Source organism: Battus philenor, unplaced genomic scaffold, assembly GCF_028537555.1.
Source record: "Battus philenor isolate CCGP_79_NKW_IND1 unplaced genomic scaffold, ilBatPhil1.0.hap1 SCAF_24, whole genome shotgun sequence".
Classification (NCBI taxonomy): domain Eukaryota; kingdom Metazoa; phylum Arthropoda; class Insecta; order Lepidoptera; family Papilionidae; genus Battus; species Battus philenor.
The window spans coordinates 611,962-639,106 of record NW_027181687.1 but is presented as its reverse complement, the minus strand read 5'-3'; the positions used below and the strand labels follow the sequence as shown (position 1 = coordinate 639,106).

General features: G+C 35.4%; 1 protein-coding gene across 1 annotated transcript; it reads left to right on the top strand.

Moving 5' to 3' along the window:
• Positions 1-506: 506 nt before the first annotated feature.
• LOC137924650 (ATP-sensitive inward rectifier potassium channel 11-like) lies at positions 507-26,160 on the top strand. Its single transcript, XM_068768071.1, has 10 exons — positions 507-1,134; positions 9,635-9,785; positions 10,592-10,783; positions 16,846-16,917; positions 18,179-18,289; positions 19,078-19,184; positions 20,805-20,954; positions 22,359-22,478; positions 25,108-25,206; positions 25,670-26,160. The coding sequence occupies exons 1-10, from the start codon at positions 698-700 to the stop codon at positions 25,788-25,790; spliced, it is 1,560 nt and encodes a 519-aa protein (XP_068624172.1). The 5' UTR covers positions 507-697; the 3' UTR covers positions 25,791-26,160.
• Positions 26,161-27,145: the final 985 nt, after the last annotated feature.

Below are 27,145 nucleotides of genomic sequence, written 5' to 3'. Positions count from 1 at the left end.
TTACTTTATAAAAGCATTAACAAAACGCTTAGTGAGGGTGGAAGAAATATCAAATTTCGTGAATCCGTCTGTCTTGTTATTCGATATAATATTTCTATATTGATTGTTTACGTACTTGTTACTTGACATCTATCTGAATACTGAAACTACATTTAGTTATTTCGGTAGAAATTTAATTTGCCAAGAGTACTCTGAAAATTGTACCAACGCACATATATTTACTGGGCTGCAAAACAAGAACGACAAGCGAGCCGTGAGTTTGTCACCCCTGGTTTAAAGCCACTCTGATATATCTAACAGTTGAATTCCTGCTATATATATACCTTTATTTATATGAGCTTCTCCATGTATACCAATTACCTTTTATGTTAACCATATGATTACCTCATTAGGTAAGAAATGTGAGAGTATTATTTATTTTAAAGGCGGTTGCAGAATAGACCAGGTCATCTCGACAAGGTCGCGCGAGATCGCTCGGCTTAGTGCACACTCTGCGCGAACAATTAGCAGCGATAACGCGTCTACAGCATCTGACAGTCCGGTCGGCGCGTGCGCACCTTGTGACATCTTCTGGACTCAGTATCTCCGTTTTAAAAGCAAGTGTGATGTTATTCAAGCTATGTGAGATATTTGTGCTATATTTGTAAAATAAAACACTGTTTTAGAACTAAATTAAAACATTTAAAGTGATCAAAAAATGTCCGAAGAAAAACTACTTGTCAGCGAACAAGATTATCTTAAAATTGACCAACTGTATGACGAATGTCTAGATTATTTGAAAACTAATAAACATCATCACAAACCCGAAGCAGATGATGATAAAGATATAGATTATGAAACAGTTGATGATGTAGATGATAAAATAGAACCAGTTGTAAAGGAAGGTACACCTGAAATAGGTTTTAAAGTAATAAACGAATTAAACTCCGTTGAAAGTCTGAATTCGTGTGGTGATAATAAATCGACTAGATTAAGAAAACTTTCACAACAGCTGCCAAGAATTATTATAACACAAAGTTCAAACAGTATCAACTTGAATCAAGATGAGGAGAAATCGAAACTGGAGCACCAAGTTCCTAATAGAACTACTATTCACAACAAATCTTTAATCGAAAACAGCAAAAATTTTAACGAGTAAGTTAATTTTAGTAATTACTACTTTATCAGATTACGCATTGTAAAGATTATTAACCTGTTGCAGATCATTAGAAATAATAAAAAAAACAATGTTTTTTTTCTTAATTTATAATCATTCGATATGGTACAGACAAAGAACAGTAAGAAGCAATTTTTTTTAACAAGTTATGAGTCTGAGATATATCCTTAATTATGTGTATATTGTATTTACAAGGCACCGTGAAAAATTGTATGTACACAAAGTTTCGACTGCAAAAAGTCTAATCCATTTGTAATAAACAGAATCAGATTTTCTCATATAAATCCGCAAAACACTATTGGACTACCATTTACAAAATTCGAAACACATGTAAAAATTAAATTGACGTAAAAGGCTTATTATTCAATAAACTAATATTTAAATGATAATTTTGTTTTCATTTAGGCTGTATCTGATAAAGTGTATAAGCATATATCTGTGTTAAACCTTATTTAGATGTGTTGTTATGGAGTTTCTTCCTGCTTCTTCTACACAACCATAACACCTTGCGAAGCAGAGTAGAGTCAAGAATAAATTGACGATCAATAAGAGTTCTGTTAAAAGTTTCAAAGTTGAATAAATTGATTTTATATTTAACTTTATGTACGATAAGTAATTTTTTACATTACCTAAAGGTTAATGAATTAAAATAATTTTTTATTAAATTTAATTGTGTTTACACATCTAGATTAGGATTAGAAAATTGACATCAATACATGTGTATACATAGCCTGCACTTTACTATAAGATTGTAACTTTTAATTTTATAAACAAACAAAAATGTGTTAGATTTGCGTACAGTATAAACAGTGTTAATTTTAAACGAAGATCTAAGGCGAAACTAGAAAAACTGGGCTATTTTATGGAAATAAATTAGGGTCTGAACTGTAGAGGAGATAAAATTAGCTGGGAATTATACATAGCGACCAGAAAATCACCCGAAATACTTAGTTGTATTATTAACTATCATACATTTGCAATACAGTCCTTTTAACGTTAAAGCCAGCTATTAGTAGGAAGCACTGCTTATATAGGAAAAAAATTGATTGCGAATCGTATGGATTATTTTAGGGACTTCAAATTATCGTGGCGTTAAGATCAAGCCTTACTCTCTGAAACTAAACATAAATCTTCCAGCGACTTAAGATCAGGCCTAGATGACGGCCAACTTTCAGCTCTTCGTTAGTTTAACCAAGGTTGGCTGGGTAGAGCTTTACGACAAGGTACCTAGTCTTGTTGAGAGTATCATTCTTGGTTATTGAACGTGGTGTTGTTAGGAAGTGTAACCACCTTCTCAAGAATTATGTGAAAAATATGGACCAATCACTCCTTCATAGCTAACACCCCACCAAACCATCACTGAATTTACATAATACCCACGTTGTGCTGTTGACAAATTTGGAAGCGAAGAACTTATAATTTGAAATAGGGTTCTTTCTTTCCCTTAATGCTTTGAACGCTTTTTTCGTACGAACTCTACGTGGATGGTCAGATATTTTTCTGTTACAGACAGATGAGGTTTCATTGCACTTTTTTTTTGGTTTCGGGGGGGAAATCTTCCGAATGTTCAGGATGCCCCGCCTCTGGGGGAGGACAGGGGTATGTGGGATTCCTACTCACTAAAACCTCCCCGGTGATCGCCCTCTGCGCTATACGGGAGATCGCGGTATCTCCCGGTCAGGGATCACCACGTGGTCTTCTCTCGCTCCGTGCTATTTTAGATAGCCCGTCCCGGGGTATGTGTGTATGGTTCGCGCAACCCCCGAAACCCGTAGTGCTATCACGATACTTCGAGATCACGTCGAACCATCGTCCGCCTCAGAGTCGCCGAAGCTAGTGGGAGTTTAGGGCCACCACCCTAAACTCCCGCGACTCCGAAGGCCTTGTTTATGGTAGGGGAGCACCATCCATTGCACCTATCAATAGTTTGGTACACAAACATTTGACTAAACCAAGCGTAAGTAGGATTTTAAAAATTGTATTAGGTGCTGTACCTACTTTATGTAATAATGCTATCGAAGAAATTTGGTGAAATCGTATATTCTGCATGACGAATGTCCGCAACCGAATTAGGTCAATATAATCTCAAGGAAACGTAAAAATTGTTTGACGTCTTGGTCCACCCTGTTTATAATTGATGGTTTATTGCTTTATTGTATGCGGGAAACTGCGGGAATAACGAAGTAAAGATAAAAGGATTAAGAAAAGTTAAAAATGCGTCAACAAATACTGTCGCAATCATTTGACTCATCTTTCTAAAGTTAAATATTTTTTTTGGGTTTTTGTACAAAGATTACAATGCAATGAACTTTATGTTCAAGTTTCTTTTGTAAGAAATTTTTTATTAGTTATACCATCTAAGCCGGTCTTCGATCGTGTGTGTCTTAATACTTGGCTTAATTCTTCTTCCACGTTCTTTTTTATTCGCACACTCTTCTTATATCATTCATAACATCTTCCGCTCATTCTTTTTTTTGGAAATAAATACAAGTGTGTATTGCTTCGTCTACTGCATAGAGCAGTATATCCTGACGTGAGCCCCACGCCTCAAGAGAGTAAAATTGATAAGAAGGGCAATTTGAAAATAGAATACGCTTTAATATAAATTATGTATGTTAAATAGGTTGCATAAGAATTTTAGAAAGGTGTGGGTGAAGTGTAGCATGAAAAAGTAAGGTAAAAACGCTTCATAAATACTTCACAGCTCTACTCAGGTAGAGCGGTTTACTACGTACAACTGGAATGCGGCTGTCTAGCCCCTGTTCTATTTTGAAGTTCATAGACCCTTCCGCTTTGTGAACTTAGTTCTGATGAAGCTGTAGCCCTGGCTAATAGTATCAACTTCAATCCAAACGAAGCAGCAGCAGAGAAAACGCTCGTAAAGAGCACAGTTCAAATCGGATTAGATCAACGCATTTCGCTGTGATTTATTGGTTTGCTGTTCATCTTTCCAGTGATCAAAATTTTTATCAATGTCATCATCAGCTAACAATTGTCTATCATATATTCTCTGCTCCTCTAAGGTTGTCTGCCATTGTAAGGATCTTTACAGGCTTATCTGTTATTAAGGTAAATGTATCCAACCTACCGTCACTTCTGTTACACACTCTTAAAGAATTTTATTGATTATATTTTGATACCAAAATTTCTTACCGACCTCTTTTTCATCTTCGTCACTTTTTTTCTTTCCAATACATAATGATTGCTGAAGCTCTTCATGGAGGTGGTATTCAAATTTAAAATATCTTTATTCAAGTTGGCATTTACATGCGCTTTGAAATTGTTGATTATTTTAACATTATAAGCAGCAAGATACCACCGGCTCGGAACGCTGACTTGAACAGCCGGAAAGAAACTCAACAGTTGCTCTTTTAAATGAAATTTAACTTTTTTTTATGTGTGCATTATAATATCAATCACTAGCTGATCCCGCAAACGTTGTTTTGCAAAAAAAAATAAGTTTTTATTTAACAAATAAAAATAAGGGTTGATCGTAGAGGGGTGAAAATTTAGAGTTGTATGTATTTTTGTATGCTGTATCATAATAAAATAAAAACCAAAAAAATTGTCTAAAAAATAAAAAAAATAATTTAGGGGTGGACCATCCTTAACACTTAGGGGTACGGAAAATAGATAATAGCCGATTCTCAGACCTACTGAATACGCATATAAAATTTGGTAAAAGTCGGTCAAGCCGTTTAGGAGGAGTTCAAGTTCGAACACCGTGACACGAGAATTTTATATATTAGATGTAAATGAGTCAAAAAAAGATCCAAACATTTCGATCAAATGAATCTCTTGAATGCTATAATAAGATGTATTTAATAATATACTTTTAATTTTAGATTTAAAACTAAAGAACCGAAGGTTTAATATATCGTGGAACTTTATTATATATGCGTACACTCATTCAGGATTTGTTAACATTCTAAATTTAATAGAATCAGGCGTTATTTTTAAGCATATATTTTTATTTTTAAGTATTTATTCATATATATTTTTAAGTAAGGAAATCCATCCTAAGTAAGAAAAGGACCAATATTAAGCGACTTCCGCAAAACTGCCAAACACAGAGTCCATCACTAATCGGTGTAACATAACTCCTGAGGATGCCCCGTGGAGAGGTGAAATACGTGTTGAATGATTTAACGGTGGCAGTTGTGTAATTCGCATTGTGGCGGGCGGTGCACTTTGTTGCACGACTACAACTGCATGTGCAGAAGTGGCTAAATATTGGTCCTTTTCTTACTTAACATTCTATAGACAAAGTTTAGATGTTACAGCATTGGTTTCAAAGGCAAATATTGGTTTTAAAGGCAATAGCAAATATTGGAAAATATCTCTATTACATGAAAAATCTTTTTTTTTTCATTATTTTAATTTGCATTATTTAAAATATATTCGACAATGTAGTGTTATAATTTTTGATGATTGTACGAAGAGTGCATTTCAGTAGTATATATGTTGTATATACTTAGTCTGGCCATAAATACTGTTACTATTCAAAAAAAGAAAATATTACGTTTGAATTTGGAATCTGTCATTTTTATATGATTGCTTGATGTGTTTTCTTATTTTCGCGCCATTATATTGTTAAATATTTTGTTATATTAAAATGGAGTGGGGTGATAAAGAGAACCGAATCGCTGTGATTGCCTTACATAAAGTAGGTATGGAGAAAAGTGCAATTTTTAAAACCCTCCACCCGCTTGGTATTAGTCAAATGTTTGTTTACCGGGCTATTGATAGGTACAATGATACCTCCTCTGTTTGTGACAGAAAAAGATCTGGCCGTCCACGTACCGTTCGTGTGAAAAAGGTGATTAAAGCAGTTAGGGAAAGAATTCGAAGAAATCCTGTCCGTAAGCAAAAGATTTTATCTCGGGAGATAAAGATAGCTCCTAGAACCATGTCGCGTAAAGATGACTTAGGACTTGCAGCCTATAAGAGACGTACTGGTCACTTCTTAACTGATAATTTAAAGAAGAATAGGGTGGTAAAATCCAAACAACTACTTAAGCGGTACGCAAAGGGAGGTCACAAAAAAATTTTGTTTACGGATGAGAAAATTTTTACAATTGAGCAGTATTTTAATAAACAAAATGACCGTATTTATGCTGGAAGCTCTAAAGAAGCTTCGCAATTAGTAAACAGAGTACAACGTGGGCATTATCCCACTTCAGTGATGGTTTGGTGGGGTGTTAGCTATGAAGGGGTGACTGAGCCATATTTTTGTGAAAAAGGTATTAAAACGTCGGCACAAGTTTATCAAAATACCATTCTTGAGACGGTAGTTAAGCCTTTAACTAACACCATGTTCAATAACAAAGAATGGTGCTTTCAACAAGACTCGGCACCGGGTCATAGAGCTCGATCCACCCAATCTTGGTTGAAAACTAACGTTCCGGACTTTATCAGCACTGAAAACTGGCCGTCGTCAAGTCCTGACCTAAATCCATTGGATTATGATTTATGGTCAGTTTTAGAGAGTAAGGCTTGCTCTAAACGCCATGATAATTTGGAGTCCCTAAAACGATCCATTCGGTTGGCAGTGAAGAATTTTCCTCTAGAAAGAGTTCGTGCTGCTATTGATAACTGGCCTCAACGTTTAAAAGACTGTATTGCAGCCAATGGAGACCACTTCGAATAAACATTGTATATTTTTAATAGTTATATATTGATGTATTAAACTAACTCACTATGAAAGGAATAAATGTTACGTATAAAAAAAATCGTGCTTTTCTTTATAACAATATTTATGGCAAGACTAAGTATTACTTGCTTCCATAGCATTGCCGTGTGAAAGGAACCCGTTGGACATACTTGTTGCCAACCATCGCCCATCCGGCGCCAAAACCTTCGTTGTTTCAGCCTATATATCCCCACTGTAAGGCATTGACGTTTCCTTAAAATATCTATAGGCGTCATAATCACCACACTTGTCAGGCTGGTTGGTGATCGCATTGTAGTAATATGGTGACAGAGGATGCTGCTGTCCATCCTCTTGAAACTTTAATGGAATCAGGCGTTACTTCGCGGAAGTCGATCCTAAGTAAGAAAAGGACCAATGTTTTAGACTCTGTGTTTGGCACTAATTGGTGTAACATAACTCCTGAAGATGCCCCGTGGAGGGGTGAAACACGTGTTGAGTGATTTGGTGGTGGCGGTTGTGTGATTCGCATTGTTTGCCGCATACGCATTTATCAGCGGGCTGGCGGGCGGTGCATTTCATTGCACGACTACCACTGCATGTGCGGAAGTGGCTAAATATTGGTCCTTTTCTTACTCTGGAAACTTGTCTGTGAGCTGTGACAATCCTATAATTAATGACACACAAAGTGAATTATATAAGATTGTATGCAGGGAATCGAATATGCGACCTACAAATTCAAGCCTCATTCCTCTACCGCTTGGCTACCACTACTTCCTTTGTACGTAATGCTGTGAAAATAACTAATATAGCTAAAATAATACAGCAATAATAACATATAATCACACATTAATGACTAGTTTCAGATGTGTCATTACATTTAAACTTAAAAATGATTTCTTGTTAATCATTGATAAATTTTAAAACTATATTATTCTATTGCCGCTGTGATAGATTTATTAAAATCCGAATGTTATATTATACTGTTATAAAGCACGAGTTACAGAACCCTCTAAACAATAAACACTCAACCCTAGGATCAAAAAGACGCTTGACCTTGAAGTTATTTAAAAAAAAAATTGTGTACGGTTCTCGGAAATTATAACCGAATACTATCTCGAACTTACTAGAACCTTCTCCGTAGTATAAATAGATGTATCCCCTATGTCGACAATTCAGAGTTGTTGTTCAAAGTGACTATTTGGTAAGTTATTTGGTCAGTGATTTCTTGAGCGATTTGGATGCGTAGTTTGGACTGAGCGAAAGTATACTTTGTGTGAAAGTAGGATGACCATCTGTCTTGTGAATAAAGGACTCCTTGTGAACCAGTGGTGTTTCATTTCGAGTCAGAACCCACAGTACGTAACAATACTGCGGTCAAAAAGTAAGATGAATTTTGTTTATAAAATGTAAATTATTTATTTATTATAAATCATTTTCATCATTTTAAAAGCAATCTGTCCGATGAAACTCACTTTTTCCAACGGTTTTACCCGTCGAAACAGTTGGAATAGTTTTTCTCTTGTCTTCGTATACGGATCATCTGATACCTGAGTCGATCTCTTTCTTTTCTCCAAGGCTCGAGCGAGTAAGAACTTGCAATGAGGCTTACAGTGAGAGAACACATTTTAATTACATCTTGTTGATATATTAAATTAAAATATGAAACATATTTCGTAATGAATATTATTTTTTTATTAAAATCTGTTATATGTTGTATGTATTGACACATGTACGTATATTCATTTTTAGAAAGCTACCAATTATACGTGATGGATTTTTTATTTCACGCCGCATTATTACAGTCTAAATAAACGAAATACGTGTAACAATTGTTTGAGCTGATTACGAAGTTATTTATTTACAATGCCGTGTAATCCTGAAACACACGAGATAAGACCCAAAAACTGCGCTGACGTATTGCGCGTTATGTTTCCGTAATTATATCATCTTACGCTAATTTTAGGTACAAAAATCAAGGATGCTGTATATATATACATGTACACACACACTCACACAAACACGCGCGCGCGCGCACACACGCACACACACCCACGCACAGACACGCACACACGCACACACACACACGCACACACACACTCACACAATGAAAAAAAATCAGATCTTCTCAAACCAAAATTAAAAAGTGAAAAAGTGTCCTCATTTTGAGTACTTATGATCGAAGCAGTAATTATCGAAAAATACTAAGTCAATATCTAAGTTATGACCAAGTTCATTAACCGCAAGAAAAACAGATTACATTTTAACTTATGTAGTTGGTAGTTGCAAAGGCAACATTCACTATTATATAGCATGTGGATTACTAAAAGAAACGGTGATACTTTTAGTATTAATACAATAAAAATAAGCTGTATACTCCTTGCTTCCTTCTTCAAAAATTAAACAAAACATTTTTATCACAAGGTTTACAAATTTACAATAAAATTCAACAAACAATTTCAGATCTGCCACTGGAGAGGTTTAAAATCAAAAATGTATAATATTCTATCCAATACTGATGTTAATGCGTGGAATTAAAAGTTGTTGATGCTAAGGAAGCTAATTATTGTTGCGCATCTATAAAACTATGTTTGTAAAGAGCAACTGTTGAGTTTCTTGCCAGTTTCAGCAGAACGGCCTTCCGAACTGGTAGCTTCTTGCAGGCACAACAATGCCGACATTTTATGTTGATTGAAAATTTGAAAGTGCTTGTTATATTCTTTTTGAATAAAAAATATTTTAATTTTGATTGTGATTATTCAGTATTTTTTTTGTAATTAATAGGTATTAGTTATGTTTCTTTTAAGTTAAATTAGGTATTTTTTCAGTTTGAAACACCAACCGTCGTTCCGCAATAGGACAGCTTACGGGGAATTCCCGAAACGGCTCGTGTCGAAGAACGGGGTGGAGAACGTAGCTCTGATATCCAACGTTCCCTTCGAGAAAATCCGTCTCCTCAATGACACTTTTCACACATTGGTAAATGTTTTGGACTGTATAAACTACAAAGATTATTTTCGATTTAAGTTTAAGTATGGTGCTATCTTAAATTATATATTTCTTCTTCTTCACCATCATCATTGTTACCTATATACCGTTTACTACCTATCAAATAGATTTCCAGAAGGTCAAGTAGGAAATGGTCTGCGTCCAGCGTGTTTGGACAACGTGGTCTCCACCCAAGAGCTTCAAGGCCACAGCGATCTGCTCGCTATGTGGCTTGACTACTGCAAATTAAACTTGTTGATTCTCTGGGCTATTTCTGTTTCTTTGTTAGATCTATCTGTCTCCTTCTTGATTCGATCTCGTAGAGAAATCTAGAGCAAAGCCTTCTCTGTAACTTATTGAGGGACTATTAGCAAGCCAATGTAGCCCGAAGTAAGAGACCACGTACCAAGTTAATATTGTTTTATAACGTAAAATATTCCACAGATATAAGCGTCCGTGACTTTGTTTTTAAAAATACGTTTTGTGCGACCATTTTCTCGTCCCTAATCCATATTGTATTCTCTCAGATTCTACGCAAGTATCAATAATGAATCTTGCGATTGCGTCTTGAGTCTCGTCAATTCTTCGGTCACTTTGGTTCTTCTGTGAATATTCTCTTTCTGATTAGATCTCGAAGCAAAGTTTAAACTGGGGTATAACAAGGTTTACTGCTTATTCCAATCCCATGAAATCTAATTCATCACAAGAAAGAGAATTACAAAGGTTTCTTGAAAAATGTGAAATGTTGATTGTATAATTTGAAAAGCGAAATCTTTGTAAAAATCATTCTTTTCTAGATCAATCTACGTTGGCGTTGGATAGTCATTGGTACGGTTGTGGTACACTTTGCAATCTGGCTGGTGTTCGCGGTTTTCTGGTACGTGACTGCGCTTGCGCATTACGACTTCGAACCGGACCCTCCGAAGAGGTCCTGCGTCACCGGCGGAAAGGACTTCGTAACGATATTCCTCGCATCCGTCGAGGCTCAGGTAAATATAATGTTTTTTTTTTATGGTCCCCGCTGTTGGGGACCTCTCGTTCCCCTATCTCGTGTGGGGCAGGGACTTTTTATTTCTAGTAATTTATTCATATTTTTTATCATTATCATTCTTCTACTTCATGTATCATATTATCTGTCGTACTGTTTCTTTCGTTCTACAATTTTCTCAGTCTTTCTCTTTCATTCCATTAGCCATACATCCATCCTCAACCACTACATTCTAGGTTTCCTTACTATTTTATTTTGCGACATTAGATTTATTGTTCAAATATTTAACACATATTTTCTTTATAATTATCATTTTATATTATACTGTTTATTGCACTATTTTTGATACTACTTTATTTATTTTATACCTATATTTTAGTGTTTTCAAATATAATGTTTGCTTTAATTAGATTGCAATCAATGACGAAATTACTAAAAACAAATGACTCATTATAATATAAATATATTATAAAACTAAGGGATATGGGCACCGTAATTATAAGTAAAGATTTACAGTGATAGATCAGCGGTGGAGGTCTGAGACTTGATCGTAGGTCGCGGGTTCAATTCTTGAAAAACAATCTTATATCATTCATACTTTGTGCGATAATTATATAGGATTTCCATTGCTACGCAAGAAAAGGACCAGTATTTAGCCACTTCCGCACATGCCACAAAAAAAGCATGTTCGGAAGTGACTGAATATTGGTCCTTTTCTTGCTTAGGATGGACTTCCGCAAGGTAACGCCTGATTCCATTAAATATTTCCATTGCTCACAAGTTTCCAGAGGATGGGCAGCAGCATTCTCTGCGTACCATAATACAGCACTGCGATCGATAACGAGGTCGCGACATAGGAAACTGCGAGTTTTTCATATAAATCAGTGTCTGAATTCGTATCGGTTCCGAGACGTAGTCAAAGACACCTAGAGAGAGATAGAGAGGTCTTTGCACAGAGTTTCGCTGCTAGATCGTGTCGGAAATAAGGAGATCCGACGAAGAATCAAAGTCACCGACATAGCGCAAAGAGTCACTTGTCTCAAGTGGCAGTTGGGGCCCAAAGCTTCTTGAGCGGCGACCATGAAGGAGTCGTGAATAGGCCCTCCTATCCATATGAACCGGAACATAGTTAAGGATGTGAAAAGTCGCTAGATGTGAGGGCATCAGGCAGTTGGGACCCAAAGGTTCTTGAGCGGCGACCATGAACTGGTTGAAGAGTCGTGAATAGGCCCTCCTATCTATATGAACCGGAACATAGTTAAGGACGTGGAATATCGCCGGATGTGAGCACAGTATCCTTCTGAGAGTCCTATGTCTTGCGATGAAAGCCTATAGGATGAAAAGAAGAAGAGTATACGTCTATCTCTGTCTCTATCTAGTTGATGCGTTGTCTTGTGCCTGAAGAGATAGATCACAAAATAGGAGGTACTTCTACAGAACGAAGGAAGATACGGTGTACTCTTTTCATACTGCTGTCGTTAAGAGCTGGTGCTATAATCCTTTGTCTTTGTATAGACTATATCATTAACATATTCCAATGTTAAATCCGATGATAGCAGTACCCAATAAGTGTTTGAGGTTTGTTAAAATAAATAATATAAAACCGCCCGCCAGCCCGCTGATAAATGCGTATGCGGCAAACAATGCGAATCACACAACCGCCACCACCAAATTACTCAACACGTGTTTCACCCCTCCACGGGGCATCTTCAGGAGTTATGTTACACCGATTAGTGCCAAACACCATATGTTTAATCGCAATTATCAGCGGTGCATTTCATTGCACGACTACCACTGCATGTGCGGAAGTGGCTAAATATTGGTCCTTTTCTTATTTAAGATGTGAGTTATTTTCTTGATGTTTTATATCTTCGTTTATTGACAGTGATGCAATTACCGTCATAGACTGACAGAAATGTCTCCGTTGTGTCGGGAGGAAGCGGCGGCGGCTTGTTGATTGGACCAAATTGCGAGCGTCTTTCACAACAGCGCTCAACAGTAATCTGTTTAAGCGGCCATTATCAATTCCCGTACACGTTTTTAAATAGAAACATCACGACAGACTCGCGCCATTAAAAGTGCAGTCGTTAGAACTAGAATTTTTCGTTGAGAATTTGATTTGGAAAGTATACAAGATCGATCTACCCGAGATGTATATTTCTTAAATACAACATCAAAAGAACAGGAGGAATATATATACATGTACATTGTCCACCTGTTCGATTAGCGTAAAATATAAAAGCAATCACTACAAAAAAATTTTTTAACGAACATCTTTTACCTTTCTTGGAGGAATATTTCAAAATACATTCTTAGCTGATATCTCCTTTGCAAATGAAATATTTTATATTACATTTCAACTCTCTTATGTTTATGGTTTTAAAGATATCGTGATGATTCAGAGTACATAGTTAGAAAACTATTATTTGTCTTAAAATTTCAGAAAGTCTATTTAAGTTGTTATATTCCTGCAAATTTGTAACGTCATATGCGTTTAGATAAATCTATGATGGATTTATAATAAGATTTATTTTTGGAAACATAATTAAATTGAGAATTAAATTACGACAATGTACTCAGAGAACCACCTGAATCTTAATAAGTTCTGGATCACAGATTAATACGCTTCGGCAAGTTATATCTGCTGTATACTGAGATATAACCTTACTGCCATATTTGTGGACTATGTGAAGGCTTTTAGTCAAAATCAAGGCAGTGATATAGTCCCTCCAGCGATGCCAGATCGGCTTATAAAGTCACTTTCAATCAAATATAAAATCACACGAAAAATACATTTTTTCAAATTACATTTTTTTTACAAAATATATGTAATTCATCTTTGTAATACTAGCCGACTGTCGTACGCCAGGAACTGGTTTTTACTGATCATTTAATTTGTAACTGGTACTCAGAAGTAACAACTAATTCAGGAGAATGTAATATATTCATTTGTAAAAATACATGTAAAATTAAATAAATAAATAAAAGAAAAGAATGTATATAGTAACGCCATTATGATATTCTATTTAAAAAGGAACGAGAGACAAAGGCGTTATTTCTCCGAAACTGTTCACTGCTGCCATGGATGATGCTTTCAAGCTTCTGGAATAGAAGATTAATCACCGGTTTTACTATGTAATCCTCCTTCGTTCGCAAATTGTGTAGAAGGCACAAGAAATCATTTAAATATATTTATGCACTATACAATAAAATTTTATTAACTATATATTGGTAATTAAAATTTGAATCATTGATATCTTTACATCACATGCTCCTTTTGGCAAACGTATGGACTGTATTTACGGATTAAATAAATGAAAATGATTCTGATAATTTAAATATAATTTTACAAAACTACGTGAAAATAGACTGACAAACCAAAAAGAACTGAAAAACTGCAAAGCAACTCACTCATATGAGAAGAATAGAAAACAAATGGAAATATAGAAATATAAACCGGCTCTAAATGAGGTAGTCAGTCGCCAACAGCTCCTAAACAAATTGGAAAATAAATAATTATGCGCCTGTAAGAAAATAATAGCAACATTTTAATTTTTTAAATATTTGCGGCGAAAATAAATATGCACTGAATTGTAAATAAAAAATGATGTTTCGGATTCTTTTCTGATCAGGACGCGTTATGGACTTATGGAGCAGCTAGTAATTTGCATTGAACATGTGTGGTTGATGAAGAGGACTATGATCCAATTTAAAATGGAAAGATCCATTGACAAAGGCAACAAAAGGACTTAATCTAGATAATTTAGTTAATTTAGTAACTTAATATAGATGCACAGATGGCCGGCAGGTCTTCATGGTTCTGGAGTAAAGTCCACAGACTGTACAGTCAAGAGGAAGACATATATCCTTATAAGGATGGTCGAAAAACGCTGAACGCATGCCACTTCCAACCCGTCTTATTGTAAATCTATTTGGGTGACCAGCTGTGGACATTCAGCTAAAATGATAATGATATTGATGTGTAATAGATAATGATACCTAATTCATGAAAGTGGAACTGTTTCCCAACTTTGGGCGTATATAAATGCAGATGTTATTACATCAACAGTAATATCTGAGTCCGTTAATCATGAGCGCGAGATAAACCCACTCGCGGTCGAATTGTCGTAACTAACTCTTTCCTTTTCTTAAATAAATCAACTCTAACCGGGTCGCACATCATATCTGTTAACCATTTAACTGTTTATGTAATTTTGTGACGAAAAACTACGAAAGACGAGTATACTCGACATTAATAATTTATTCTGTTTATGTCGAGTATACTCGACATAAAACTCTAATGTTTTTCCTATAAAAGTAGGCAATTATGATTCAAAATCAAACGTTGCGTGTTGGTTTCTTTTTAGCAAAATTTTAAGTTTTGTGTGTAGGTAACAAAATTTATTTGAATAAAAACATCACATAAATAAAAATAAAGGCAATATAGGAATCTACAAAACTTTTAACTTTCATTCTTTCATTCTTTCAACTATTGCATCGTACAATGAACTGAGAAATCCATTCGTAGTGCTTCTTTATTTGAATAAATCGTTTTGTAACGATTTTTCCTCAGAATTTATTATTTCTGCTCAATGTAAGCTATTGTGCATTATAAAAAATAATGTTGCCAGACAACCGAATATTCATAAATGTACTTTTTCTAAAAAGATCTTTATAAACCGGGAAAACAATATACAATTAAACATATAGTTTTTTTCATAGATTTTTTATATGAAGGACGAGTATACTCGTGACTATGCAAAAAATTTTCTTTTCACTCAGACGAGTACTCTCGACATGAACAGTTAAAGAGTTAATATGTTTGTTAATATTCGCTTTTTATGTACGGTTCTCGGAAATTCTAACCGAGTACTATCTCGAACTTACTAGAACCTTCTCCGTAGTATAAATAAGTGTACTCCCCATGTCGACAGTTCGGTGTTGTTTATCGAGTTATAAGATTAAAATCTACCATCAGTGATATAAAGTGATTTTTTGGTAAGTTATTTGGACAGTGATTTCTTGAGCGATTTGGATGCGTAGTTTGGACCAAGCGAAAGCATACTTTTTGTTAAATTAGGGTGACCATCTGATTGGTGAATAAAAGACTCCTTGGGCGCTAGCGGTGTTTCATACCGAGTCAGAACCCACAGTACGTTACAATAATATAGGCAAAGTTAATACCAATCCTTTAAAAATATAAGATGCTATCTCTTAAACTAATAGAACACGATGTAAATGTAGTAAAATTTCAAACAATAAGTTTTTATTTATTTTACAATTGATTGTTTTGTTTCTGTTGAAGTAGGTGCTGTTAACCCGAAGGCTTTTACAGCTTTGTCGGTACTGAGTTGTCGGAAGGAGCAGAAGGTTCAATGAACTTTACAAAAAAAATTCAAAGCACTTGCATTCCAGTAGAGCAATGACGTTCGCACTTAGGAAACAGCTCTACCCTAGTGGTGTAGTGTGTGATTGTTGTACACGGGATAACAGTGTAGAATAGTTTATTGTACACCAAAACACAATTAGAATATATCAAAAAGAAAATGTTAGAAAAAAAATAGTAACTAAATATATTGAGATACAATGAGCGGTCTTATCGTTCGAGGCAATCTCTAAAAGAAGAGCTTTCAGAAAAAAGCATTTCAGAAGTAAGAGTAGTTTGTAGAAGATTCATTTAAAAGTGATACAAATTTCATACTTTATTCGCAATAAAATTAGTCGCGTATTTTTTAATCATACCTCGTACTATAATTTTTATTTTTTGCCGGTAAATATACCGTAATATGCATTATACCGTATATATTGTAAGTATATATGCTATGTATGTGTTTTTATATGTATGTATGTTTATATTGTTACTGTCTACTGCTGCCTTATATGATAAGACCGCCCATTGTACTTTTATGTTAATTATTATGAAACTATGTTTAAGTATTCTAGCGTGTACAACAGAAAATATTAAATTAAATTAAAATTTCATTATCTTTTATTAATTTGTACTAATAATAATAATTGTTATATTGTTCTTAATAATAATAAATATTATCTTGCCGTTTCCAGACAACGATTGGCTTCGGTGATCGCGCCATCGACGAGGAATGTCCGGAGTCAATATTCCTTTTCATCATGCAGGTATGTTGGATTCGTATGTGGTATAAATATATTGGTATATCGCTAAAACTAGGCAGCATGTAACTTATTTTTATTTCAAGTAACAGGTGTTGCAAAAGTAATGTCATATATATGTGGATAAATATATAGATATACTCAATCGTTTTTAGTTTACTAATTCTCTTTATGTCTGTATTATAAATGCCGAAGCATAGTGATATTTAACATCATTTATAAAAATTAAGGCTTGTTTTCATTATGACATTACTTATGCGCCACCTGTTAGTAATTACCGCATTTGATTTTGGCTTGGTCCGAATGGGTTAATACACTAGGTTTATTGTTTGTCGTAAAGCATATGTTTTAAAGAAATAATGTTTACTAAATAAAGGACTAATCATAAGAAAAATAGTGAACTCCATCAGCTTGATGTTAGGAACGAATATAAACTTGCTGTGCCTGCTACCAGGCTTCATAAAGTGTATCATTCATTCGTAGGTCCATGTGTACGATTTTATATAACAAACTACCAAACATTTAATGGAATCAGGCGTTATTTTGCGGAAGTCCGTCCTAAGTAAGAAAAGGACCAAAATTTAGCCACTTCCGCACATGCAGTGGTAGTCGTGCAACAAAGTGCACCGCCCGCCAGCCCGCTGATAAATGCTAGTCAATTGGACTCTGTGTTTGGCACTAATCGGTGTAACATAACTCCTGAAGATGCTCCATGGAGGGGTGAAACACGTGTTGAGCGATTTAACGGTGGCAGTTGTGTAGTTCGCATTGTTTGCCGCATGCGCATTTATCAGCGGGCTAGCGGGCGGTGCACTTTGTTGCACGACTACCACTGCATGTGCGGAAGTGGCTAAATATTGGTCCTTTTCTTACTTAGGATGGAATTCCGCAAAATAACGCCTGATTCCATTAAAATGTTTGGTAGTTTGTTATACAAAATCGTATACATGGACCTACGAATGAATGATACACTTTATGAAGCCTGGTAGCAGGCACAGCAAGTTTATTTTCGTTCCTAACATTAAGCTGATGGAGTTCACTAATTTTCTTATTATTAGTCTTATATTTAGTAAACATTATTTCTTTAAAACATATGTTATTTAAGAAGTCGCCTCGTATTATAACACCACCCATTGTTCTTTTTTATTTACTATTACGCAACTATGTATATATTTTCTAGGGTGTACATGATCTTATTCATAACTTATATATTATTTTACGAATGTATAGATACTTTGGTAATAAGTAAATTTTCTGGTTAATCCAGTTGATCCTGGGCACCGGGTTGTCTGGAGTACTGACCTGCGTGGTGTACGCGAAGCTGACGCGACCAGAAAAGCTGTCGCGTGACGGAGTGGGCTTCAGTAAGAAAGCTGTCGTAAGTGTGTTCCAAATGATTTTAAATCATAACTTTGTTTATTAACAGATTTGAATAAAAACAAAGTCATCATTTCTGTTGGATCACACAGCCTTTTGTGATGAAAAAATGCACGATTCTTATTGGGGGCCACCTCTCTTGGATTACCGAGTGGCTCTCTGCCATCTCAAGCTATATACACAACTCTACAAGGGTAGAGCTGTTATTTACGTGCGAATGTCATCATGCTACCAGTATTAATTCCAGTAATTTTTATTCTGATGAGTTTAGGAACCTTTCATCACCGTGAACTCAGTTCAGATGAAGCTGTAAAAGCCTCCAGAAAGCAGTATCAACATCAAGAGAAACAATGTGTGTAAATATTCACACTTCTCATCTCGGATTTCGCGTTGTTACAACCTTCTAGAACTACTAGCCCTTGGTAGAATCCCATACTATGTTCACTAGCTTAACCCTTTCCACTCCAATGTCGAGTGTCACTCGACACTGATTTTGTTCTAAAAGCTCCACGTCGAGTGATACTCGACATGGTGAAAAACTTCTTTTTGTGGAAAATTTTAAAACAGGAAAGAATTTTGTTACTAAAATGTTTGAATCACGAATGAATGAAACATATTCTAGAATCGCAAAATACTATAATTCAATTAAATTTTATCGATGCTACATAACAGCCTTGGAGTGGAAAGGGTTAAAGTTTTTAAAAAAAAAAATTAACCGTTATTGAAAATAAATGTATTAGTTTTATTTACTTCAACTTGTATTTTATAACGTGACGGTGATGGTTGCAGGTGAGCGTTCGGGATGGTAAGTTATGTCTGATGTTCCGCGCCTGGGACCTCAACTACGATCACATCATCAGCTCCGAGTTCACAGCGCATTTCATCAATACATATCGGTAAGTTATAGCCTCACTTGTTCTTTTAACACGTTCACTGCGGGCCCAATTTTGAAGAACTTTTAGCTGGTGCGGCTGAGGTCGAATCAGCCTCAAGCTGAACTTCCTAGTAGTGCGGTTGAGGCCTTTTCTGCCTCATGTTCATCAATATTTTTTTACAATATTGAGTCAATGCTTCGCAAACATAAAGAAAGCTATATTTGTCTTTGTCATACCTCATACGGTTGAGTGTAAACAGCCGCCGCACTAGAGAGAAAACACGAGTTTTACGCGCCGCACCAGTACAAAGTCTACCATGAGGCTGAATCGACCTCAAGCCGCAGTGAACGTGTTAAAAAACATAAAGATTTCCATTTTAAAATGACGGGAATAAAGGGTAGCAGAGAATATATTCCAGTCACTAAAGTTCAAGTAAAATCTGCTTTAAATCTGGACAATAAACTTTACATAAGTATTGTCTATCGATGCCCATGCCCCATGCCTTTTTAAATTTTTACGCCTCCCTATGTATTTAATGGAATCAGGCGTTACCTCGCGGAAGTCCATCCTAAGTTAGAAAAGGGCCAATATTTAGCCACTTCCGCACATGCAGTGGTAGTCGTGCAACAAAGTGCACCGCCCGCCAGCCCGCTGATAAATGCGCATGCGGCAAACAATGCGAATCACACAACCGCCAACGCCAAATCACTCAATACGTGTTTCACCCCTCCACGGGGGAATCTTCAGGAGTTATGTTACACCGATTAGTGCCAAACATAGACTCTGTGCATTTTATTGCACGACTACCACTGCATGTGCGGAAGTGGCTAAATATTGGTCGTTTTCTTGCCTCCCTATGTAAGAAAAGCGGAAAAGGCGAGAAGAGAGAAGAAAAAATTAAACTCCTCTCGAGTTTACTTTCGAATGCTGCTTCTGAAATTATTGTGATTGATGACATGAAAGGGTTCTGAAAAGATATTATAAACCTTGACGGCCCACCGCCAAAAAAGGCTGTTATCGTCTAAAGTCCGCGGCCATTACGTCATTGCGCGCGCGCCTACCATCATACACTTATACTTACTACTTATAAAAAATAACAGATAAAAATTAAACTACTAATAAAAATAGATTTTAGATGATTTTTATTATTGGGATAAGTATTCGTAATGCTATTTTATTAATATCCTTTATCATGTTATTAAAATAAAAACCAATACTGATCGAATTCAGTTAGATGTTTAATTATTAAACCTTATTTATTATCAGTATATATGTTATATACGTATGTATGAATGTTTAAGTATGTATGTCTATGTATATTTATTTATGTTTATGTTCGTTTGTTTGTAAATATGTATTTTTTGTCAAACTATGGTTGTCTGTAAGAGATTGCCTTGTGTGATAAGACCGCTCATTGTATCTTTTTGTATATTATTGTAAAACTTATTAAATGTATCTTAACGTGTACAATAAAGAATATTAAATAAATAAATAAAAAAAAGAAATATTCCACGATGTCACTTGAGCGTGCATTCACGCTAGCAGACTGCAATGGCTTTAAGTCTTGGGTGTGAATTAACGCCGGTGGACGATTGAGGTTAAGATGGATTGAACATGGAGAGTAACGGATGTTGTCATCAGGACGAAGGAAGGCGAAGTGATCCGGTACCTGGCCCGCAGCCTGCCTATTCAGCAGCGCCAGTTCCTGCTGTGGCCGGTCACCCTGCTGCACGTCATTGACCGAGATTCCCCGCTATATGACTTCAGTCCCCAGGACTTCGCGAATAACAGGTTACATGCATTTCCTCCCAAAATATTTCGACAATTTTCTTATATCTCTTTCGCTTCTTTTAAAACTGAAGATATATTCATTAGTATTTCCTATTTTACATTTAAATATTTGTATAAGCATTGATTTTAATTAATTTTATTTTATACAGGATGATTGATTATACATCTAAAAGCTTCAAAGCGATGGATGCATAGTTCATTTGTTGTAAATTATTTATTATCTTATTATCGATAATATCTACTAATTATCCAGTATCTAGTACTAGATAATTAGTAGATACTCTATCCAAATCTGTATTGTTTAACTTTATTAAAAGATTTGTTGTTGTGGAGTTTCTTCCTGCTTCTTCTTTTCAACTATAACACCTTGCGAAGCAGAGTAGTGTCAAAAATCAATGAGAGTTCTGTTAAAAGTTCCACTGTTGAATAAATGAGTTACAATACCCAACGATAAATATTGCACATCGAACTTCGGAAAGCGATAATCGGGTAATTTCGTCTTTGCAAAGCGTTATCTCTGTCGCACGAAATACAACGACTGACAAAACGTTACATTGGCAGTGTGGGACAGAGATGATGCTCTATGAAGCCGAAATTCGCCGATTGTCTCTTTCCAAAGATCGATGTTCAATATTTATTGCCGGGTACTGTATATCTTTTATCTTTTTATTCGAAAATCAATAGTTTCAAAAATAATAAATATCTGTAAAGCAAGAAGAACTGAAGCTTGCGATCGTATGTCGCGGATTCGATTCCCGAGATACAACCTTATATAATTTACACTTCGTGCATTAATTATATAGGATTGCCATTGCTCACAAACAAGTACCATAATACTGTGGGAGTCGTATATACACTGACGTGATGTCTGAAGGGATAATAGGTGTAAGATTTTGTGGGCGAGCGTAGCCGACGGGCGAACTTAGTGTGCCGAATTAGTGCAGCGAGCACATGCACGCACCGGTGACGCGGGCGCAGACCTTTTGTTACTTTTGTTTCTTTTATTTCTTTTGCGCCTTTGTTCTATTGCCTGCTTTCACTCGGTCGCGGAGCACATTGCGCCCCAGAGTCCTACGACGAATGCACGTCCTTTTTGCTCGCACTCAAGCGCTAATAAAAATTAGTTCGTGTGTTAAATAAATTGATAAAGTGTTACAAACGTCTTTTAATAAGACAAAACTCTTTAATACCACACTGTGATCGCCAACCCGTCAGCCAAGCGTGGCGATTATGGTAGACCCCTCCATAAATATCTTTGTGAGAGGCCAAGGAAATGATTTCATATCCAAATTAATTAGTTTTTCATTTATATTGTTAGAAGTTATCGTACATTCTTATAGAGTTTCAGATGCATGAGAGATAATGAGAATGTTCTGAAGAGTAAATTCAAATTATGTTCCACAGTTACGAGATCGCAATAAGCCTTAAAGGCGCCTCCGCATCCATGGGGACCTTCACGCAGAGTCAGACCTCGTACCTGCCCCGCGAGGTTGTTTGGGGTCAACGGTTTCCTCCAGTTGTTAAGTTAGATTTGATTTTTTATAACTTAGTTTTAATATAATACTATTTGATTTCATTGTTCATTTTAAGAGACAGCTCTAGAAAAGACTACTGTTTTTAAACGGTTTTATTTAGTTCGACCCGTACGGAATTTATTTGGATCAAAATTAGAAATTGAAATTTAAGCACCTTCCCGTTGTCAGATTGATCTGAAATTTGGTACACACATTTAATTTAGATGACAATACAATATAATAAAATCAATAACATTATAAATCTAAGATGGCCGCCGATACAAAATGACGGATTGCGTATTTTTCCTTAACCCTCTCAATATGGGTATCAAATGAAAGGGCTACACTAGTAAAACACGATGATTATGTCAAAATTTAAAATTCAAGATGGACGCCGTTCCAATATGGCGGACTAGGTACATATTTTTCCACAACCACCACAATATGGGTATCACAAAAACCGTTTAACTTAAAAGTTTTTAAATGTATTTATTATAGAATAATTTTATTATAATTATTTCAGCTGAATTTCTCCTTCTGGATATGGGTCTCAATTATAGATTTCCATTATGACCATTTGGAGGCGGCCTGCTTATAGTATCTTCTGCATTTTTACAACGCTTATTACTTTCTTAAAATAGTTTAATCAGTTAGTTATTTTGCCGTCATTTTTATAGTACACACTAGTGTCCAATAATATATTAGTTTTATCAATTTTAATCAGAGGTGAGCAACCTTTTTAATCGATGGGCCATTTGAAACTGTAATTTTTAGGCGGAACATAATGTAGCGCTTAATAATAATTAAAAAAAACTTTATTTTAATAAATAATAGAACAACATTATGTACAATTTTAATGCGTTATAGAAATAAACAATATAGGAACGAAAAAGCATATACACTTGAAAATTTAATGAGAAATTTGGCAACGCATTTTCGATACAAGCGTATATGTAATATATGTAATACGTACGCAGCTTTCTAATCGTGCAGCAGTTTTGATCGGCGGTTATTATTGATAAATTGTTTAGCAAACTCCGCCATTGCATTATAATTAATTTTACAATACATTGATGAGAGTAAGTCGATTAAATAAAATCGATTTAAATGCGTTGCAGGCCGCCCTGAACTAAAATAGATAATAAAGCAAAAAATTGACTATAACACACTTAGATATTTATTTATTTTCGTCTCCTTGAATAGTTTCGTTCAATATTCACAAGAACAACATGTATTTTTAATATAATATACAGGGGGATCAAAGTATTCTCCTTTCTTTTTTAACCAGACTGTCACTGCTGCCTAAATTTGACCTAAGACCTCATTTAAGTAGCGAAGTTCTAGCACTCTCTTTAGCCAAGGCTACATACTAATATATACCTGGTTAGGAACGCCCCAAGGAGTATCTAGGCTCAGAGTCTCTCTAGGATACTATAATGCTTCCTTTAGTATTCTGACATAAGGGTCAAAGAGGTCCAAGAGAGCCGAACCTCTTGGCCAGTTGCTATTGCCTGGCTCATATCACTACTGCCACTTCGGAGAGCGTAACCGCTGGTGGAAGTGGCAGAAGAAACTTTAGCAACGCTTTTATCCGATATAATTATGAGTTAACGTCCCATAGTCCAAGTAATGTATTGATCCTTTTAAGAGTATGCATGAATCTGTTATATTTAATGGAATCAGGCGTTACCTTGCGGAAGTCCATCCTAATTAAGAAAAGGACCAATATTTAGCCACTTCCGCACATGCAGTGGTAGTCGTGCAGCAAAGTGCACCGCCCGCCACCACGCTCACAAATGCGCATGCGGCAAACAATGCGAACTACACAACCGCCACCGTTAATTCACTCAACACGTGAGTGAGTCACTCGGTGTTTGGCACTAATCGGTGTAACATAACTCCTGAAGATGCCCCGTGCCCCCCCACGGGGCATCAACACAACACGACAAAAAACACGAGTAGTGACTAAATATTAGCCTTTTTCTTACTTAGAATCTGTTATATACTACCTGGAGATAACACGTGGATAGATTTGTCTTGACAATACAAAATTTTATACGAAAGACATCAAAATTCGTGATTTATACATTTCAACTATAGAAGGCTTTGGATGAAGGAAGAATGGACGCCCACAAAGGCATAGTCTTCGCATATAGCCTCGATGCAAGGTGTTGCAAGGTTTTGAAATTGCTGCAGTCCAGCGAGTGGGTGACCGCTCTCTGGCTCTTTTACACCACACATTGCCGACAACTATTAGCTTCTCCAAATTATCCGATCTCCACTGTGCAATGTGTCCAAAGTAATAAAACATTCTTCGTAAGCAGATTTTAGATAATCGGGTCTTTATTCTGTGGTCTTTAAGAATAGACGACTAGTGTGCGAAGACTGCTCTTGCGCTGCTCGCATCCAGAGACTTCCTTATCTTAACTATGTTGCTGGTTCATCTAGTAGGAGGCTTAACCAGGCCGCGTTCCTAGAGGACCTGGATCCAACGGCCATCGATTGCAGCAGCGATGTGTCCACTGTCATGTTACGAGCAATTCTTCGAGCTGAATGATCTTGGATCATTTCCTCTCCATTGCTCTCTGGTTGACCCTGTGCCTTAATTTATTTGTGAAATAAAATGTAAAAATTAACAGATACGACCCTCGTAAGCAGAAGTACGTGGTGGAACATTCCAAGCTGGATATCACTGAGCCAGTCGTGACACCTCTCTGCAGCGCCAGGGAGCTATACAGGTTGGTTATATTTACAATTGTTATTACAAGTAATTTGTATTTAAACCTGAAATTAATGGAATTAGCAAATATTTCAATACAGTATATATGCTTTTACAATTAGGTCTCAGATTTTTATAATTGTAATAAAGTTTTATAATGCATACTTCGACTAAAAATGAGAGTTAAATAAAAAAAAAATGTGAAATGTAAAATTGTGGAAAGTGTACCAAACGATGAAAGATGAAACTGAAATGCAATGTGAGATTATGATGAAAGAAAGAGAAAGAAATAAATTAAATAAACATTGTAGAAACTAGAAACTATAAATCTCTTTCCAAAAAATAAAATAGCGGGAACTAGAGATCCACAAAAGCAAGGACCATGAAACAAAACTTACGAGAGCCAAATACACCCTATGACTCAGTTTTATCAGAAGTGAGTTTACCAGGTATTGTTTCAGTATTTATAATTTTATTTCCAGGTCCAGCGCTTCCAGCAAGGAAACGCCACTCTGCCCCGGAACGCCTGGAAGCTTCAGCGAGAAGCTTTCTACCTTCCATCTTGAGAGGGCGTCCTCTTTCAAACGGAAAGAAAAGTCTTAGACCATTCTCTACTGTCGCAATCCGTATATCATCATCATTTAAATTTTGGTTGTCCACAGCTGGGCAAAGGTCTGCCTCTGTCCAGCGACTGACTTTAACCAGGTCTTCTGTATTTGCGGTTGGATGTCTTGTGCTGTGCTTTTGTGTCTAGGTCTGTGTTACCACTTGAAAACATTAAAACCAGCGGAAGTCTGTTCTGCGCGCTTTTGTATATATGTTACGGTAAAAGTAGAAATGTAGTATTTATAATTATTTACCGGTGATTATTTATTTTAAGCGAATTTAGTTAACCTATTTATCGTATAATTGTCTTATTTAGTTTATTTTACACCAGGGGTGAGCAACCTTTTTAAACAAAGAACCAATTAATTTTTTTTGACATTCTACAATATATAGCACTAATAAAAAATTTACGAAAATATATATGTAATAAATGTTAGGATAAAAAAATGTAAAATTGTATTTGTAAAATAAAAACAATCAATAAAAGGATATAAAAACGTTTTGCTGTAAAATTATAATGAAAAACATAGTTTAGATCGGTGGTAAGTTTTTGTAAATTTCATAGTAAAAATTATTTTCAATTTTTTTGCGAATATACGTACTTCCGAAAAGAGACAACATTGTGCATTTCACATCAAAAGCGGAAATTTTTTTAAGGCACAAATGAGATTGTTAAAAATTTTCGATGTTTGATGTGAAATGTTTTTTTTTACAACTTAAAAATACTACCTTTGTTATATGATTAATTTTATTGCAATATATTGATGGGAGAGAATCGATAAAATTAATTCAAATTTAGAACTGCTTAGTGGGCCGCCTGTTGCTCATCCTTGTTTTACAAAAAATTCACCTTTTAACATGTAATATGTTAAATATCGAATTTTCTTTTAAATTAGTTCGTTTTAATGTGAAACTGGCAGTTTTTATATATTTTTTGTAATAAATAACAAGCCGAGTTTTATGTTGTTTATTACATTTAGTTCATTTCGTATTTTGATTAATTTTTACGACATTTATTATGATTTTAATAAATCTACTGAAAGAGAAATTTATTTATGTGATAAAATCTAAATTTTTATTTATTTCATTTATTTAATATTCTTGATTGTATCCGCTAGGAAACATTAAATATTTTGTAATAATAATAAAATATAATGGGCGGTGTTATCACACGAGGCGATCTCTGACAGAAAACCATAGTATGAAAAAAGGTGGAAGTATAAATAATGGGTAGTTAAGATGTACAAAACATACATATATACAAACATACATACGTAAACATATTTTATATAGATATACATACATATGTATATAACTTATATAAGTATAATTAATAAGGTTTGATACATTAT

Coding starts and splice junctions, on each gene's coding strand:
- LOC137924650 (XM_068768071.1), top strand. CDS start 698: ATGTCCGAAGAAAAACTACTTGTCAGCGAACAAGATTATCTTAAAATT. Junction 1,135..9,634: donor AACAGCAAAAATTTTAACGA/GTAAGTTAATTT, acceptor GTATTTTTTCAG/TTTGAAACACCAACCGTCGT. Junction 18,290..19,077: donor GCTTCAGTAAGAAAGCTGTC/GTAAGTGTGTTC, acceptor TGATGGTTGCAG/GTGAGCGTTCGGGATGGTAA.